The 18,316-nt window shown below is 35.9% G+C and overlaps 1 protein-coding gene across 4 annotated transcripts in view; it reads right to left on the bottom strand.

Moving 5' to 3' along the window:
• LOC103477022 (uncharacterized) overlaps window positions 1-18,316 on the bottom strand; it is a 141,542-nt gene that overhangs the window by 107,503 nt on the left and 15,723 nt on the right. For all 4 annotated transcript variants that reach the window (XM_081616584.1, XM_008429856.2, XM_008429858.2 and 1 more), the window contains exons 2-9: window positions 16,748-16,872; window positions 16,364-16,438; window positions 16,178-16,277; window positions 10,716-10,839; window positions 9,899-10,174; window positions 6,602-6,682; window positions 5,560-5,679; window positions 4,493-4,555 (exon numbers count right to left, since the gene is read on the bottom strand). In XM_081616584.1, the coding sequence (XP_081472710.1) occupies window positions 4,493-4,555; window positions 5,560-5,679; window positions 6,602-6,682; window positions 9,899-10,174; window positions 10,716-10,839; window positions 16,178-16,277; window positions 16,364-16,438; window positions 16,748-16,838 (930 nt within the window). In that variant the 5' untranslated portion in view covers window positions 16,839-16,872. The remainder of the gene's footprint in view (window positions 1-4,492; window positions 4,556-5,559; window positions 5,680-6,601; window positions 6,683-9,898; window positions 10,175-10,715; window positions 10,840-16,177; window positions 16,278-16,363; window positions 16,439-16,747; window positions 16,873-18,316) is intronic.

Below are 18,316 nucleotides of genomic sequence, written 5' to 3'. Positions count from 1 at the left end.
TCTTCTTTTTTTTGTTTAGTCCTTTTATGTTTTATTTTTTAAGAGTGAAGATCCATGTAATAATCTCCGTTGGATTCAGAAATCAGTATGACTTAACAGAATTGTGCCGCTCTCATAATTTAGTTGTGGGGTAACAACAGGAAAGGTCAGAGTGAGTAAAAGAAAAGAAGCGGCTACATGCTGCTCAAGCAAAGCTTGATGTTTTGGGATATCATGTGATATTCAACAGATGGCTTAAAAGAAATGACATATGTGCTGATGGAGGTTTTTATAACAGCAGTGGTTGCAGAGAAACAAATGCAAATTTAACAAGATGTAAGAAGCATTTTTACCCTATAATCGGTGGCATTCTGCTGTTTGAAACTATCATCTGCTCGCTCCGAATGATGATCATATTCCAACTGTGCTCAGTACTTATAGTGCAGTATATGGTTTCATATCATATCACGTAAGATCCCCATCTATTCAATTAAATCAAACCACCCTTTCAATGCGTTTGGTGAATGTACCATCAAAACTATTTACATCACTTTATTAAACCCATCAAACTCAGTTTGTTTAGACTCATTAAAACTTCAAATCAGGTGCATTAAATTATCTCAAAGCACCGCTCTGCGCTAATGGCTTGAGAGGCACTCTAGCTGCTGTGCCTTTTAAAGTGTTGATTTGAATTGTAATTTAAATATGGCCCTTCCAAACAGTCATTATGTCAGCGTTAACCTCAAGCTACTGTCTTTTTCCACGTTTTAAACGCGCCTCTTGTGTGCATCTATTAAACACAATCTCTTCCACTACACGAGAGAAATAGTAGCTAGCAAATTTATTGTAAACAAAGAGTAAAGTGGAGCTAATTAACCTATCATTACTCAAAGTAGGGGAATACATGAGAAACAAAATTTAAAAAAAACAAAAACAGAGATCATAATTAAACAGAAAATTGTTAGTTATGTTGTAGAATCTTTGTCTTCAGATTGACCAGATTGCACTGTGACATTATGATTTTGTGCAAATAGATTTACTGAAGTGTTGACAACATACATGCAAGAGAGGTGGAATGATAAACAATAAAAATGGATGTCATAATCTAAATCAAACATCACATAATTTAAGACCTTTGCTAAATTCAGCTCACTTATAGAAATGACCTTCGGTGTTGCAATCCACAGATGTTTGTGTGTTGATCGCTTCCTTGTTGTTCTGTAGGCATTACCTTAGCCAGTTCAATATCGTTACAAGGGTGTTCCCATTTTTGATCCGTGTACTTTTGAATTAACTGTACTTGTCTTACGTTATTGTCGGACCTTTTCCTTATCTATTTGTTAGACATTGGAATCTTGTTCAGCTCCATTTGGTATTTCTCCCTTAATTTCCCTGCTGTCATTCTGCCACATATCTTCCACACAGAGACAGATTAGTTCATCTGATTCTTTTGTCATTTCACCACCCAAACGTCAGCATGTAAGTTCCTGGTTTTTCAGAGTTTCTTGGCTGGATTCTTCTGTTCCACTGCCAGTTACTCTTTCCATGTTTCATATACTGTTTACTCTGTTTTAAGACTTATTATTATTATTATTATTATACCCGTTACATACCTTTCTCAAATGGCTGTCATTTTGTCTTTGCTTCAACAGCACACTCTGATAAACATACTACATTCAGAAGAACATGTCGTTAACTTAGACTAGTGTGAAAACAGGAAAGAGTAAGAAAAAAAGGAATAATTTTTTTTTTCTTTACTTGTTAACATTTTTTACAGCAGGGCTCATAGTGTTAAATGTGTTGTCCCTGAGCATGTTTTCCTTAACTTGATCGATTCTGTGTTCGAGTCTGTAATGGGATTTGCTGTCAATTTTGTTGTCCGGTCAGTAAACAAATGGTGCTAAGTATTGATTTTAAATAAAGACCTGAAATTTGATTTCAGGTGTGAGAAACCGACTCATGGTCAGTGAGCACACACAATCAATGACAATATTGATACTAAGGGATTGACCTTTATTCATGAATAGCCTGCTTCGTATCCATATCAAACCATTTACATAAAGAAAACAGATTTGACTAAATGTCATTTTAAATATCATTTTGTCCTTAAAGTCTTAAAAAATATTGGAAGATTCAGCATTTGTAGAAAACGAGAAAGTAATAGAGGTCAAACTTGTTGGTAAAAATGTTTATTTTGACATTCTTATTTTATTACTTCGGAAAAACAGGGGAACAGTGATAACCATCAAAATGTGACACTTGAGTAAACTCTAACAATAAAGTTTGAACAGTGCGCACTGTGGCTCCCTCCACAAACTTAATGTTAGGCTACATTAGTGACAGGGGACAATATATTTGAGTTGCTGCTAAGTAAAATGCATCGTAAATATTTTTATTTGCATCTGCTTTTAGAACAATCCTCTAAAATAACTGAAGCTTAGCATTCTTTCATCAGTGTCGCAATTTTATTGGCCAAGAAGTTGGAGGTGGGTCCTGCTAGTTAAAGGATGACTGTACAAAACCTTGAAACATAATGTTTAACAAGGTTCTTTTGGGAGTTTTTTTTTTACTATCTTTACATCAGGTGGTGTATGTTCATCCATTTTTTTCAAATTTATCACTTAATTGTATGTAACTATATCCAGGGATGGTTTACCACACAAAGTTTCTTTTTAAGTGAAGATGCCAGCTGTACTGTTTTAAATAAAGCAAGGGGAAACATTTTAAATAAAAGAATAAAAAAATAATCTTTTAAGCATTTTCATCTTTCCTTTGTCACATAGTGTCTAATTGTCGTTTTTTGCCATAAATTTATCAATCAATCAATCAATCAATCAATCAATCAATCAAATTTTATTTGTATAGCACATTTCAGCCGCAAGGCATTTCAAAGTGCTTTACATAATTAAAATAAAAACAGCGTGTGACATTGAATAAACGGTGAGAAAAAGAAACAGTGAGAAAGAGAAAGAGATTTAAAAAAAAGATAAAAACATTAAAACTCGCGCCCCTTTTAGGACTTCAGTTAAACGTCGTTTAACTGTGACTCTAACCCTCTGGGAATTTAGTCAAAAACACCGTTTGACAAGGACTCCAACCTCTAGGTTTTTAGTTGAAAGCAGTCAACTGGGACTCTAAACCCCGTAGAACTTTAGTTAAACATCATTTAACTGGGACGTTTTCCGGGGGGCTTTCCATCATTAAAACGTAAACAGTGAGAAAGAGAAATAAAACGAAATTAAAAAGTAAAGATAAAAACATTAAAGAGATTTTTTTTTTTTTTTTAAAGTTATTGACAGTAAACTAATTTCGTTATCAGATATGTGGATGTGTTCTTTCCCTGCCTGATATGATGCCTTCTCCCTGATAAAGTTTGGCCCAAAGGCAATCAAATAACAGATAGTGATTAACCTCCAACACTGCAATAGCTTATCTTTCAATTAAAAACAATGAGCAGCCAGTTATAACTTATGAAAATTTTTAATTAACATTTAGATATTTTTCATAGAATATCTAAAATAGTTTTAAGATGGGTTATAAGGCATGTTTGGAGAGCATAACAACATATACCGGGTATAAGTGACGCATTGTTTGTTTCAGGTGATTGAGTCTTCAAATAAAGGGGAAACTTTTGTTTCCCAGACAAACAGTTCTAGTAGCAATCCTACATATTTTAATACCACAAATACACGATGTTAATTAGGAGAGTGACCCTAAAAGCCATCTGGTCTTATCACACACACAGTACTGCCACCTGTTCAGCTATGAATTCCATTCATTGTCGAATGCATTCTCCTTTCCAGCCTTCTTTAACCTTGCATGAACAGTCAAAAGGGGATTTAATCAGCCAAACAATGGGATTCGTCTGGGGAAAAATAACACCGTTTGTCTGGGGATTCAATGGTTTGTTCTTTTTCTTCCTCCATGTCCTCCAGCTGACATAACACCAACAATTTTCAGTAAGTGGACGTTTACAATTTACAATTCAACATGTCTATTGAGTTGTCATGAAAAAGGGGCATTCTCTTTTCAAACTATACCTGTTTTCTACTGATTGTACAAATCTATGATTTCCCAATTCACACACCTTGGGTGAGTTGGGAGAAATTTCACCTTGTGGAGGTAATTGTATGGTAGCCCCACTGAAGGACTTTGACAGAAGAACATGAGGCTTTGCCAGACACTACAGCCCTGACATTTGCTCTCTGCGGGAGAGATGGATCCTTTCTTTTCCCAAACACTCAAGGATAAATTTGTCCTACAGAAAATTGCTGTCTACCCTGACATTCAGACCGCGCAGAGTTCCTGGAAAACTAGCTGCACTGGCTAAATAAATTAATTCACAAAGAAATGTGACAAACCAAAACCGATGAGAATGTATCTGAAAGCAAAAGCAATGTCATTTATGGCAGAGTCAAAACTGTTTGTGGATCTGACCAACTAGCTAACCTAAAATGGAAGAACACTTCAAACGCCAACATGTATTTAGCACTGATTCAAATGTTGTCCTTACCTTGTCCCCTTTTTCCCTGTTTTGTTTAAACAGTCCAAGCACGCCTGGAACACCAGCATCCTCCTGTGAGCACAAATTCAGAAAAAAATCTTATCGACTCTTAACTTAAAAAGAACCTTGACTCGTTACCGCCATTAAACATCTATAATAGAAATTACTTTATTGCCTGGTATACTTTGTGCAAACACTCATGGTTACCTCCTTCGTGGCTATTGACTCCCAGCTCAAGCTATTTGTCTTAGGCGTGTCATTGTTTTTCAGCCTTTAGTTCCTTCATGGAACATTGAAATTGTTAAATAGTCTTGGAGCAAAAAGGTTCCCAATAGAGATACTGTTTTTATGGGTGAGGAGACTTTTTTTTTTCATGTTAACCTTCACTGTGTTTATCAACATGTCCTTTGATGATCTTCTAAGAGGAAATCCTCACTAAATCCTTTTATCCTCACTACATCCTTTTTTTTCTGCCAACATCAATATGTAAAGTAAAGCAGACAATTATTTCCTTAAAAATTTGAAAAATGTAGAGGTGTTGCCTTTAGGACCTGCTACAATGTTCTCCAGATTTGGGAGTCTATATTGAGTGAGAGAATGCATCACAAAAAGCTATTTTTAATTCATAAAATTATTTTTTTTATTATTATTATTATTTCTAAATGCCTTTAAAAACGTAAGGTAAGTTTGATTGTGATTAATTTATGTTTCATACTTTCAAGATATATAGTTTTTCTGGATGTGATATTTAGTCTTTACATTTGTAGAAAAAGTTAAATATAGAACTGAACATAAGCAGTATGAAGAACACAATTTTAATTTTAAAAGTAGATTAATATTTGCAGTGAAATAAGTTGCCCCCCCCCCTCTTTGACAAAACCACTGGACACTGTCTGTCCACCATGTGCAGAAGAATTGCACCAGTGTTTAATAGATTGCAGGTGCTTTTGGTTGGCTTTCAAAGAAACATAATTTCAGGAACGATTACATGATATATCAAATCAGAACTGGCACACTTACAGTAACCATTACCCTGTAGTCAATTTGAGGCTCCTGTTGGGAGGAATTGATTGTACCTTCTCTTCTGGACAGTGACATGTGTCAATTGATTGTGAGGTCGGCTGAGACGGCATCAGGGGACTCTGGGCTGTAACCAGAGGAGGGGAGGTCCCAATAAATGTCTTGTTGACTCCACACTGGATCGGTACAGAAATTTCACCAATTAGACATTTTATTTTGAGTTTGTTTCACAGCAGAAAAATACTCCCAGAATTCACAACAGTGTAACCCAGCTCACCACATGTAGCCTCTCTTGTTTGAGGTTAAAAGGTCATTGATTTCTATAACATTAGCTCTCATTGATTTAATTGTGATGGAAGACTTCTCTTACTCTATTTCAGGGAGGGAATAATTTTTAAACAAATTTATTTAATTCGTATGCTTTAATTATCTTATTCCACTGTGTAAGAAAAGCTGTTGAATCAGAAATTTAATGTCAACTGATAAACCACAAAAAAATGCCTTCCTCTGAGGATATCCGTTTTGAATTACAGAAAAGTAGAACTAACCATTTCTAGAATTTGCTACACTTTTTTTTACTGCTAACTTAATTTCAAATCAAAGTTGCAGTAGGTAACTTTTATAAAATAAAAAAAATGCTTTTTATAAATTTGTTAAAGCTGTCACTATGTCCTGACAGCCTAATTTGAGACCGATAATCTGTAAAAACATCAAGCTCATCTGCCTCCTCTTTGAGGTCCTACACTTTCTGACTGCTCCATCAGAAACAACTAATCAGGTCTTAGCACTCACTGTCTCAGATAACAGTCAGGACATAGTGAGTTTCAGCAAATTTATAAAAAGTACATTTTTGTAATAGTTACCTACTGCAGCTTTAAATCGTGAAAAAACAACAACAATAGACTCTTTCTCCGGTTTGAACACAATCATCAACACAATCCATTGACATCATATTTTCAGACAATATTTGACCATTTCTTTCGACAAACTGGAACTTAAATGTTTATTTCAAACTACCCAAGCATAAATCCTTTATTTTTTGCTATAACCCAGCAGTTTTGTTGTGAGAATAAGTTGTGAAAAATGAAAATATTTTACCTTTGGCTCAAGCAGCTCGCAGCAGTTTTCCATTTCAGCCATGTAAGGGTCACAGTAGATCAGAATTTGTCTCATCTCAATCTGTTAAGAAGAGTTCAAGTTAATGCAGGATTACTGTCATTATCACTCTGAGAGACATACAATGTGTTTCTTTGGTTGCAACGCTTAAAATTGTCAAAAGGTTTGCCCTTTTAGATTTACAGTATTGAGTGGAGTCTTCATCACAGCAAACAGCTTAAAAATTCTAGATCGAAATAACAAGACTTCCTTAAGTGCTTTACCTTCTGCAGCACGTTTACTGATTTATGTAATTCATGAATTACATGGGGCAATAAGTCAGCTGTTAATCCTTCTTAAGCCAAAGTCTATTCAAAGGCATGAGTGATCAAATGGCAAAGCTGACCTTAGTTTTTTTTTTTAGCCGCCTGGTCGAGCTACTAGAGGAGGCTTACAGCTATGAATCAATAGAAGATTTACGCCAATCAGAAAGGCATGTCCCTGGAGGATAATTTAAAATGTTTTGAGTGCATTTTAATTGGTTGTCCACGCTTGATCAAATCAGCAGAAAGTACCAAAACTTTCAGGACAAAACACTGTTTAATCTTTATACTATCGCTCATAACTATTGGCATCCTTGATAAAAGATCTGCTAATACCCTCAGGATGAATTAATCTTTCATTGTAGCTTCATCTTCTCACACTGGGTAATTTGAAGCTGTTCTCTACCAATGTGTTTTGAAGTTTTTATTTCCTTTACCTAATTGACAGAACAAAGGTTTTCATCCAGTGCTGTATAACACAGCTTGACTTGAATTGTGGCTCTCACTGTAGATAAAGTAGCCATTTTCCTCAAAACATTTCTTGACCTATGCAGATCAACAGGTCTGCCTTACTTAAAGCATGTGTTATTTGGTATTTTCCATTTAATAAAATTACTAAGAAAAAAGTTTCAGAACTGTTCACCAGAAAAACAGCAAGTTCTAGAGTACTAATTAAAAATGTGATCCATTTAAATATATATTTAATATAAAAATATAAAATATATAAAAATTCTTAAATTACATGCTTAAATAACTTCTAATCCATAGACTGCTTAATTGCAGCACCCACAGTAAAAAAAAATAACATCTATAATTTATCACACTCAGATTAATATTTTAATTTTAAATAAAATTTTTTAGAATAAATTGAAGGCCACATGTGCAATAATCCAATAAAAAACATTCTGCTAAGTAATCCAAAACTCAAGATATTTTTTTGAAAAAATATGTTAAGATTTAAAGATAGGCACTATCACTCTTTCTGACCCTGCTAGGGACAAGGGTGTACAGAAAATGGATGGATGGATGTTAAGACTTAATACATAGAAGCCAATTACCGTATTTTCCGGACTATAGAGCGCAACATACTATAAGCCGCACCTACAAATAAAAATAAAAAAAGAAAGAAACTGGAAACGTACATAAATAAGCCACACCAGGCTATAAGCCCCTGATATCTCCGCCGCTCTCTGATTTCTGCAGCAGAGGGAAGCGTCTTAATACATCTGCTGGATATATTAACCCTCTATGGTATTTGGCAACACATCACTTGAAGCCCTTCCATATACAGTACCTCCGATTTTACAATGTACTACACTGAAAGAGAGATGAGACCCTAAGAAAGCCAATAGCAGTGTTGAAATTTGTCACATGATTTTCTGGAGAGACGTTTGACATCCTTTTCTACAGACCTCTTCACATGGCGGGGCCTCACCATTGAACTCCTCAGAAATCATGAGAAAAAAAGTATTTTTATGACATTTTTTGACTGGGAAAAAAATACACACTCAACAATAAATGAGGTAAGTTCACTATTCTGTCATTCATTGTGCTGTATTTGATCATTTAATAATTATAAACTGATAAAATGTTGATGTTGCCATATGGCAACACTGTACCATTAGGATTACAATTGTATTGTTGGTTGGGCGTATCATCTTCTAGAGTTTGCTATAACAATGCATTTTTGAGTCCTTTCATATTGCATATGAATATCTTTGATAGTCATTTTTGCATTTGCATCATTAATGCAAAATGTGTTATACTTTCTTAGGAAGAAAAGGATCTAGCAGTTCCTTTTTATGGTAGTGAGAATGCATTAGGATTTAGTGTTGAAGAAAATGAGCAGCTTGCAACTTTGCAATGAGAGTGAAAATGATGAAGACTATGAGACAACAATGAGGGTGAATGTGCAATTATGTCTTGTGTGTTGCATTAAACTGGCAGGTTCATAACATACTAAGGATATGTATTTGTTTTCTAGGCCCACCTCTTCCACTGGAAGCTGAGAGGAACTGCTTCATCAACTTCCACAAGCAGTAAGGCAAAGGCGGCAGGATCAAGACACTCAAAACCATTATATCAATGAAATATGCCAATAAATTAAATTGTTTTTAGCTTTCAAATTAGTTTCATTGTTAACTATTATTGCTACTGGAGACTATTTAGATTTAAATAAAGGTTTTTACAATAATAAGCCAAACTCTCTTGCTTTCATTAGTTTCCACTATGGTACAGTGTTGCCAAATGGCAACGTCAACAAAAAAATTTATTAAAAAAAAATTATATATTTTTAAAAATGTGTCTTTATTATGTTTACTTGGTTTATTTTAAGTAAAAAATATCATCCCAAATTTTTTTTTTCCCCAACTTGCATCACTCTGCGTACCATAAAGGGTTAAGGACGCCGCCCTCCGTCTCCAACGCCGAACCATGGTTTCGTTCACGCCGAGTTTACGTGCAGGAACTCTATTTCCCTCCTCTACTGCCAGATCGATAGCCTTCAACTTAAAAGCTGCATCACATGAGTTTGAAGAAATTTCTTGTCGTGTCTGCTGCTAGCATGTGCTTGTTCTAAATGAAAATTAGCACTTTCTTCTTCGATTTCCAATTTTGACTTCCGATGATTCACTTCCTGCTAAAGAGCCCCCTGGTGGTTGGAGGAAAATCCACAGAAAAACCGCACCGGGCTATAAGCCGCATAATTCATGGGGGAAAAGTAGCGGTTTACAGTCCGAAAAATACGGTATATGAATTATCAAAATAATGTAATAGATAATCAAGTACTGATTATCTATTAAATAATGATGTCATTAAATAATGACATCGTTATTTAAGCTGAATTTGTGAAGTGATAAACTCCCATTTTTTTTATCATTTTCTATCATTTTAGCAACTGTGCCAATAAATATGGTGCTAGATGTGAATTGATTCCAGAATAAAAGTATTTATTTAAAGATGAGTCATGGGAACATACATCCACAGGCCTTCCATCTTCCACTCGTGTACTGATGAGTGTGCGCCCATTGAGATCGATGCTGTCCCTCTCATCAGTCATTTTCTTTTCAGCCAGCGTGCAATCGACATAAATGGAAACTGTGTCGCTGTGAACAGAAATGCCGAGCTTGTGCCATTGGCGATCAAAGAGGGCATGCAGGTCACGACTCTTAAACGTGTAGCGGAAAGAGTTTTTCAGCAGACCCTGGGAAGAAAACTCCACTGCTTTCTTATCACCATCAACCACCACTGACACCTGGGGAGTTAAGAAGAGTTTAATAAGAGATTGCTCATCAAAAAAAATTATAGTATTTTGATTAATATGTACATTACTCTGATCTATAGAGCTGGTCAGAAGTTTAAATACATTCAACATAGGCATGAATGTCAAATTTATTGGGGGACTGTAAAATAAAATTTGTGCTCATTGGGAAATTTTTCAAATCCATACAGGGTGCATACAGTCTTAAATATACTGTTAAATATACATTTGGAGTTAAGTTAACTCTAAATGTCTATCGAGCCAGAATTATACCAACAGCATTTTGATGGCTAGAAAAACATGTTGAAAGAGACACTTTCTAAGAGAAATCTATCCAAATAAATGTAATGATTTATGTACTTCATATATCTGAGTCTGTAGAGTTTTTTTTTTATTTATTCAAGCCAAAAGAATTTTAAAATTCTTCATTTTGAAAACTCGTCCAAGATGTCTGTTGTACCGTCATTTCACTTCTAATGCACGAGATGACATTCAAGCCTCTGATCAGCATTGTACGACATTACAACACACCTACCTGACTGCTTCCAGATTGGTCAAATATTTGCCAAAGGTACCAGCGGTCTTTTTTTGTAGTTCGTCTCACACGGAAGATGGTGACCAGGGAATACTCATTTGAAAGTCCGTCTGGAAATATCGATCTGAAATAAATGCATCTTTATATTAAACATTAATTGTTTAATTGTCCAAACAGTCTCAGTCGATGGTGTCAGTTGTCAGAATTTCTTAGTTAAGGTTAAGAGCTTTCATGGGCTGCATAATGAATGAGCCAATCAACTTTTGTGATCAATAAAACATTTCAGTATCCTCTTGATGCAGCGGCATTCCCATGAATAAACATGACAAACTTAATTCCACTTAGTGTGGATTTTTATTTATTTATTTTTTTCCGGTATCTGATGTCATTCAGATAATGAAAGCATGTAGACATTGATGCAAAGCTTAATCTTTTAGTGCACCAGAACAACATGTGCTACAGTTACACATGAAAAATAAGATGCAATCACATGTTCATCTCTGTGATATGCACTGCTTAGTGAAGTGGAGTCCAGTTGAAGGAAAAGAAATAAAATAAAATGAGGTGCATAAAGAAAAAACAATATTATCAAATACTAAACAAGCTTTTCCCCAAGTTTTTGCTCGACTTACAAGTTATATTACGTCAAAGAAAAGAAAAATCAAAAAAAGCATGCAAAGCATTTTGTTAAATATAATTATCTTCTGGCCCTAACTTCAGTCAAATTAACAATGAAGAATGAAAGAGCATGAATATACAATACGACCAACAAAAATAGTAATAATAATCCAATGATAAGGTCGGTGACGCTGCAGCACGTAGTTGTGAGGAAGGAAGAGTGATACACCTTCCTCAGACAGGTTGGAAATTAGTTTTCACTCCTATATATCATCTCCTATTCCCTCACAGCCTCATACCTGCTTCTGTTGTATTTGCAGAGATTTTATTGTAAACGGTACATGACTAAAATAAAAAATGCACTGAGTTAGAACGCCTAAAAGAACCAAATTCCTCTGTTGCAGCCCGAGGACTGTGAAGGTCATTTCTGGTCTTGTGCATGAGACCATTTCAACTGCAGATGAATATTAAACGTGGCATCACAGTTTCCGCAGATGTTGCATTTAATTTAAATATAACATTTAATTTAAAATGTCATAAACAAAAGACTACGGCACCTGTTGCTGTTGAATGTACCGTGAAGAATTACATTATGCGGATAAAGAATCCACATAAAAGAAGACACTGAGCTCGAGAGAGCATATTTATTACACGTAGCTACTGAGACTCGGTAAATGAACACTCAGCAGGCTGAATACTGTTTTATTTGAGGCCAATAGAGTTAACACTCCTATTTACTATTATTTCAAAGCTTGGTGCCTCTGTGTTGTGGATACGTTATATTTCTGAGGAGTTTAAAGGGTTAAACTTCTTGATCTAGTGCTGAGTGCTCTCAGTGGCTGAAGTGACAAAAACTCCAAACCTTAAAGTTTGAATGCTGTGTTTGATTCTCTGCTGAAATGCCACTCTGCATGCTTAAATAGATGCTAATGAGTGCATAAGAGGGATGTTCATTCATTCTCCTCACCACCATGTTATATTGCCAAAAGCGCTTTTACACTGTGTGATTCTGCCAACTCCGTCTCTTACAAGTCTCATTTAAATATGACTAATTTGCAGTGGCTAATATGATGTGGAATCATTTTAATTGACTTTTGGATTACATACAGCAATGAACTTTTATTTTCTCTCAAGCCATGTGATGGTTGAATGCCATAAAAGTCCACAGTACAGTTTGATGAAGACAAATACACCCCAGTATGGAGAAAAATCCTCCAATCACCACCATGACTCTCGAAAGTGTGCAAAACTTGTAAAAGTATCAATATCCCGTATATAAAGTAATTTATGGGGTGTAAACTTTTTCACATTTTGTAACCAACAATCACAGAAGTCAATGGTTTTTATTGGGATTTTATTTGATAGAATAATACTAACTAAAAACAGATACTGCACACCAAGCTGACCAAATCTTACCAACGGTGAAACTTAGCGGTGGCAGCATCAATAGGTGGCGAGTCTTTTCTTACACTTGATTTTGCTTAGGTGTAGCAACTGAAATAGCAATAAAAGATAATAAAGAATACAGAACAGTAGTGTTCTGACATGGCAATATGTAAAAAGGTTCAACTAACTAAATACTAAGTTATCCACAGTTAGGTTGTGAATATTTTCACAAGAAACTTTTTAAAAAAAATCAACTGACAGCTTATGCAAATGAGTCACAACAGAAAACCATATATTAAATAAACAATTACAGTTTATTTGTGGTGGTGACTGTCATCACTCTTCTTACATGCCTTTGTCCATACATCTTGCCTAGGTGACATAGTCCATAGTGTAATCAAAAGCAAAGGTTTGAACGTTTGTCGGAGGAATGCTACCAGTTTCACCGAAGTGACCAGCTTTAAAGAAATCCAATCCTGGTGGATTCTTTCAAAGCAGTCAGAGTCAAATTGCTGCAGTTCAAAAATTCAAACTACAAATACTAACCTAGTTGGCTCACATTCCTCTCTCTTCTGAAAATGTTAAATGCATCATGATGAATTAAAAGGATCTCCAGGATCACCACGTTTTCTAGAAAATTAGTCAATTAGGTATTGCCGGGTTGATAGAGAAGTGACAAAACAGCCACTAATTACTGAAAACCACAAACTGAAAAACAATCACAAAACACCCTGATTCCATATCATGTTTTTCTGTCTCCGTGGGTCATGTACCAAATTATGAAAATATGTGGCTGCTTGCAAAAGAAATTATGGCTCATTTCCTATTTAAAGATGAAAAATTACTCTCTGTCAGAGAAAAAAATGCTGCCAGTTTCACTTAAAGCTTCTGATTGTCTCACAAATGCATAAACAAGAATGGCAATTTTGAAAGCCCACCCTCAAAGCATATGAAAGAGTAAATTTGAATAAACATACAATAATGAGCCTGCATTCTGGCTTTACAACTCATTATGCTACACAAGGAAACAAACAAAAAGCTCCACTCAAGTGTGGCTGCCTGCTATCTAACACACAGCAAAAAAAAGAAAGAAAGAATCTCATTTGCAAAACCTTTAAGCAAAGAAAACCGCGCTCTTATAAACACTCGTTATCCTTACTGCACGAGAAAATCTGCAGCGTAGATGGCAAAGACATATTCAAATTCAATTTAATAAATGAATCGTATATGATTATAAACACGGGTTAAGATGTAAACAGACGTAGACGAAACACAGATGTTTCTAAAGAGAGTGAGCAACTGTTACTAAACTTTACCGCTGTATGGATGAGTGCACGGTGCATTATGGCAGGCAATTTGTCACTTCACATAACTGCTTGAAGAGTGTGTCAGCCGTGATCTATGTCCCATAATGTGCACTGTGTCGAGGAGCTGGCTGATCGTCAGCTGGATCTGGAAAATAAAGCATGGGGCTGCATATCCCCCACCTCCCGAGTACGGTGAGCAATGCTTTTTGCGGCAGGGGCAGCAGCTGAGGGGGCTTTGTTCTATACGTGCAACTGCCCTCACCTTCCCTCCTGAGCTGATGTGCTCTATCACCTGTCAAAGTACTTAGATAATTGGATATGAGCGGGATCGCAGCCTTGCCACTATAACCAACAACACTGCCAGCAGCGTCCCAGTGAAAGAAACAACTGCTTGCATTAGGGGTCCGGACCGAGTGAGACGACTTAAATGTATTTTCAGTTGGCTGACAGAACGGGAAAGCAGACTGCAAATCATCTGGCTCAAAGATACGTTAAACCAGCAAGCGGGAGGGTGGCAGTAAATGTTTACAAGTGCATGTAAAAATACTAAAAATACCCAGCCCTCCTTGAAGAAAGACAGTATTCACTTTGAGTGTTATAACCAAAGGACAGGAAAGAGTGATTGGCTCCAGAACTTCCAGAACATCAGAGTAAGCCGAGTCATAAATGACGTAGGCTTGTATAATATATTAAACAAGATGGCCACTTAAACAAATTCTCATTAGCATAGAAAAATCTTACCGTCCACCCAGTTAGCCGGAGAATAATGATCTCCCAGAAAAACGACACCTAAGTGTGTCATTTATGGAGTTATTTTAATATTCCTACCTTATTATACATAATCTGGATTTTATGTCCCTTTACGTCCCACATTCAGCCTCAAGGAGATTTCTTGAATAAATGCAATATATATTAATTCAAATTATTCTCTGTCAGCCAGTTCACCTCACTGCTTGCCCTTACTAAATGAGGTAAATGGGACTTTTGCTCTGAACATGATATATGTGGGTTGCCTCAGTTCAACTCTTTCATGAATTTTGTAACAATACAATTTCTCCGATAAAATCACCAGATCTGAATACAAGAAAACCACCCATTGTTCATCCAAGAAAATCAAACTACAAATACTAACCTAGTTGGCTCACATTCCTCTCTCTTCTGAAAATGTTAAATGCATCATGATGAATTAAAAGGATCTCCAGGATCACCACGTTTTCTAGAAAATTAGTCAATTAGGTATTGCCGGGTTGATAGAGAAGTGACAAAACTTCTCTAGGTTTTGTCACAGGTAGCAAATATAACCAGACATCCTCCTTACCAGAGACGATCTCCAGGACATTTGTGTTCGGGGACCCTCAAGCATTTCCAGGCAAGAAGGGAGATGTAGATCCTCCTGCAAATTCTAATATTTCCTTGGTGTCACCAACCAGAATAAAATGCCCAGAAAACCTTCAAAGGAATGCACCCACAAGGGATCTAGATCAGATATCTGAGCCACTTTAACTAGTTACTTTTGATGCAGGAGAAAATCAGCTCTGCTTTTAATCCCCAGGTCATGGCTTGGGGATAGCAAAAGAACCACATCATCTGCAAAAAGCAAAGATGAGACTCTGCGGTTCCCAAACCAGATACTCTTTTCTGTGTGGGTATACCTTTAGCTGTTGTTCATGAACATCACAAACAGGATCGGTGACAAGCATCAGCATCGGCACAGTTCACTTTATCCTGGTAACAAGCCAGACTTTGTGCGGACACAACTCTTGCTGTGGTCCGACAAAGACTGAAAAGCCCTAGCCAAGCACCACACACTCCCGCAGCTATCCAAACAATGTACATTTTAGAATGATTTAGAACTCCTGACCCATAAAACCCATGTCGACTGAACAGCCACACTCCCATGACAGTCTCAGTAATTATGCATTGTAAAGGTTTGGCTCACTGTACCATGGTTATTGAAAATAGCAACATAGTGAATCCCAGGTCAGAGCACTTCTTTTCCAACTCATTGAAGTATGCTTTCAAAGAGAGGCCCCAAAATGCTATTCCTCAATAACTGGAACATTGTCCCCCATCCTCTTTTTAAATCCATATTACATGAAGAAAAACAATAATCTGCAATAGTACATCCAATTTTTAAAAAAATCAACTTACTTTGTTGGTTTTATAAGAGGGTTGCTTCCCAGTCGAAATGATGGCAGGTCTTCTGTAACTGTTCCCTTTCGGAGAAGAAATTTTTCTGTGAGGTCAAATCCTGTGAACAAAGCCATATTGTGTCATAATATAAACTTATAGTAGATTTCTCAATGAATAAAGCATTTTTTTTTTACCAGCATTTACCAGTAATCTGTAAAGGACGGTCCAAAACATCAGAAAATCTGTAATCCTCAACACTCAAAGAGGGACATACACCACCTATAAAAAAACAGGCAAGAAAAAATGAGATGAAAAAAATGTTTTTGAGATTATGTTTTAAATTGTGCATTTAAATTGTTTTTCTCAATGGAAAACTTCAATGAATGAATGTCAGACATTCTACCTTAATCTCCATGGTTATTCATTTAAATTTTAAATAATAATCATAAAGACTAATAATTATTTTTAAAGGTTTCACACTTTCATTGAGTAATGATAAATGCATTACATTGATTATTAAATGGTGCCATCTTTTTTAAAGCCTTTCAGAACTTCAGATGAAAAAGAATTACCAACAAACTAACGTACCTGTTTGTTCGCTCACGACCATTCCAAAAGCACAGGGAACAGAGTTCACAATCCAAACGAAAGCAACCCATCTTATCAAGTAGCAATTCATGGCTCTGATGCTGAAACGCAGCCCACCTGCAAAGCTGCAAAACAGTAGAACAACATTGCTTTAGACATATTGACATAATTCAAGTATATAGCTACTTTTGAAAAAAGTAAAATAAAAATTACGGTCATTGATGTTAACAAATATACAACCCAAGGATCAAGACAGTGTATTATTGGAGTAAGGTTTGCTGGGGTGAGGAAGTTTACAAAAAGCTTCAGGAAGCGGCTAAACGACTTCTACATCTTGAACTTTCATTCACAAAACTGTGTAGGCGCTATTCAACCTTGTAAAAACACATAATTTCCAATGAGCAGAACAAAATAAGCAGACTTGCTTTGAAGCCAAGAAAAGCAATGACCCAAACTTGAAAAAAATATTTTAAACTGATTTCAATGTGCTCAAACAGAACGGCTTAAATCTCAGATATCTGAAGAGGTTGAGAAACATATTTTCAGAAAGTATCTATTTCACATATATTTTTCCTGCATTAATGTTTTAGAATTTATAACATTCATTTGAGGTCCTTTGGGGGTTTTGGAATAATTTTAGCAATCTATTACAGTATCATCTTTGGATGTTATCATTATCCATCTGTGGACTGCTTAGCGTTTTGAATAAATAGGTTTACTGTATGTCATACTACAGTCAATATTTCATTCAGTTTTTTCCAGAAATGTCAGTTTGTTAATTGACTTTGTGTACATTATGTAAATTGTTAATTTTATGTCAATAAGTCCTCACAAGGTATGCTTCTCAAAGTCTTTTTACAGTTTTTTTTGTCTTAAGCATCCAAGTATCTCTGTTGTTTTAGTTTTTATATACGACTATGTGATTGTAATCACTGAGGTGTTTGAATGTTGCTATTTGCAGATTAACCATTGATAAATTCACACTTACCAATTGCAGCCAGATTGAGGGCAAAAATTAGAGAGCTGTTTATTTGACCCTGACTGAGGTGGAGTTGGGTTGGTTCGCCTCGCACAATTACACACTCCTCCAGAGTTTACCCCATCTAACACCGATTTTTGTGCCAACTCACCATGCCGACTGATCACTAACACTTCCCCGAAAACCGTGCAGTGTGAACAAAGCTTAACCCTGAGCTGCTGTTAGTTAATTAGCCAATAATACTCCTGCAAACATACAATGCAGTGAAAGTTGCAGGTGGAAACTATTCATTAGTTGATTAAGGGGGTTGAATTCCATTAAACTAGAGACAGACGCAGCACTACACAACATCAAAATGAGATGTTCCTTTAATATTTGAACCAATAAAATACAGAGATATGCATTGTTATTTTCTTGTATCAATATCAGTTGTTAGCACCAAAATAATTTGCAAACGCCAAAGGTTTTCTGATCTGCAATTAAATTTAGAGCGCTCCCATCTCGGATGTAATGCCATCTCCAGTTACGAGTTCCAATTTCCAAGGCGAATAGAACAAAGCTTTGGGCGTAATGAGGATCCTATCTTGCAT

The sequence above is a fragment of the Poecilia reticulata genome, chromosome 15 (genome assembly GCF_904066995.2).
Source record: "Poecilia reticulata chromosome 15, P_reticulata-male-v2, whole genome shotgun sequence".
Lineage (NCBI taxonomy): Eukaryota > Metazoa > Chordata > Actinopteri > Cyprinodontiformes > Poeciliidae > Poecilia > Poecilia reticulata.
Note: the sequence above shows the minus strand (reverse complement) of the source record. Positions and strands in the feature narration are given on the sequence as shown.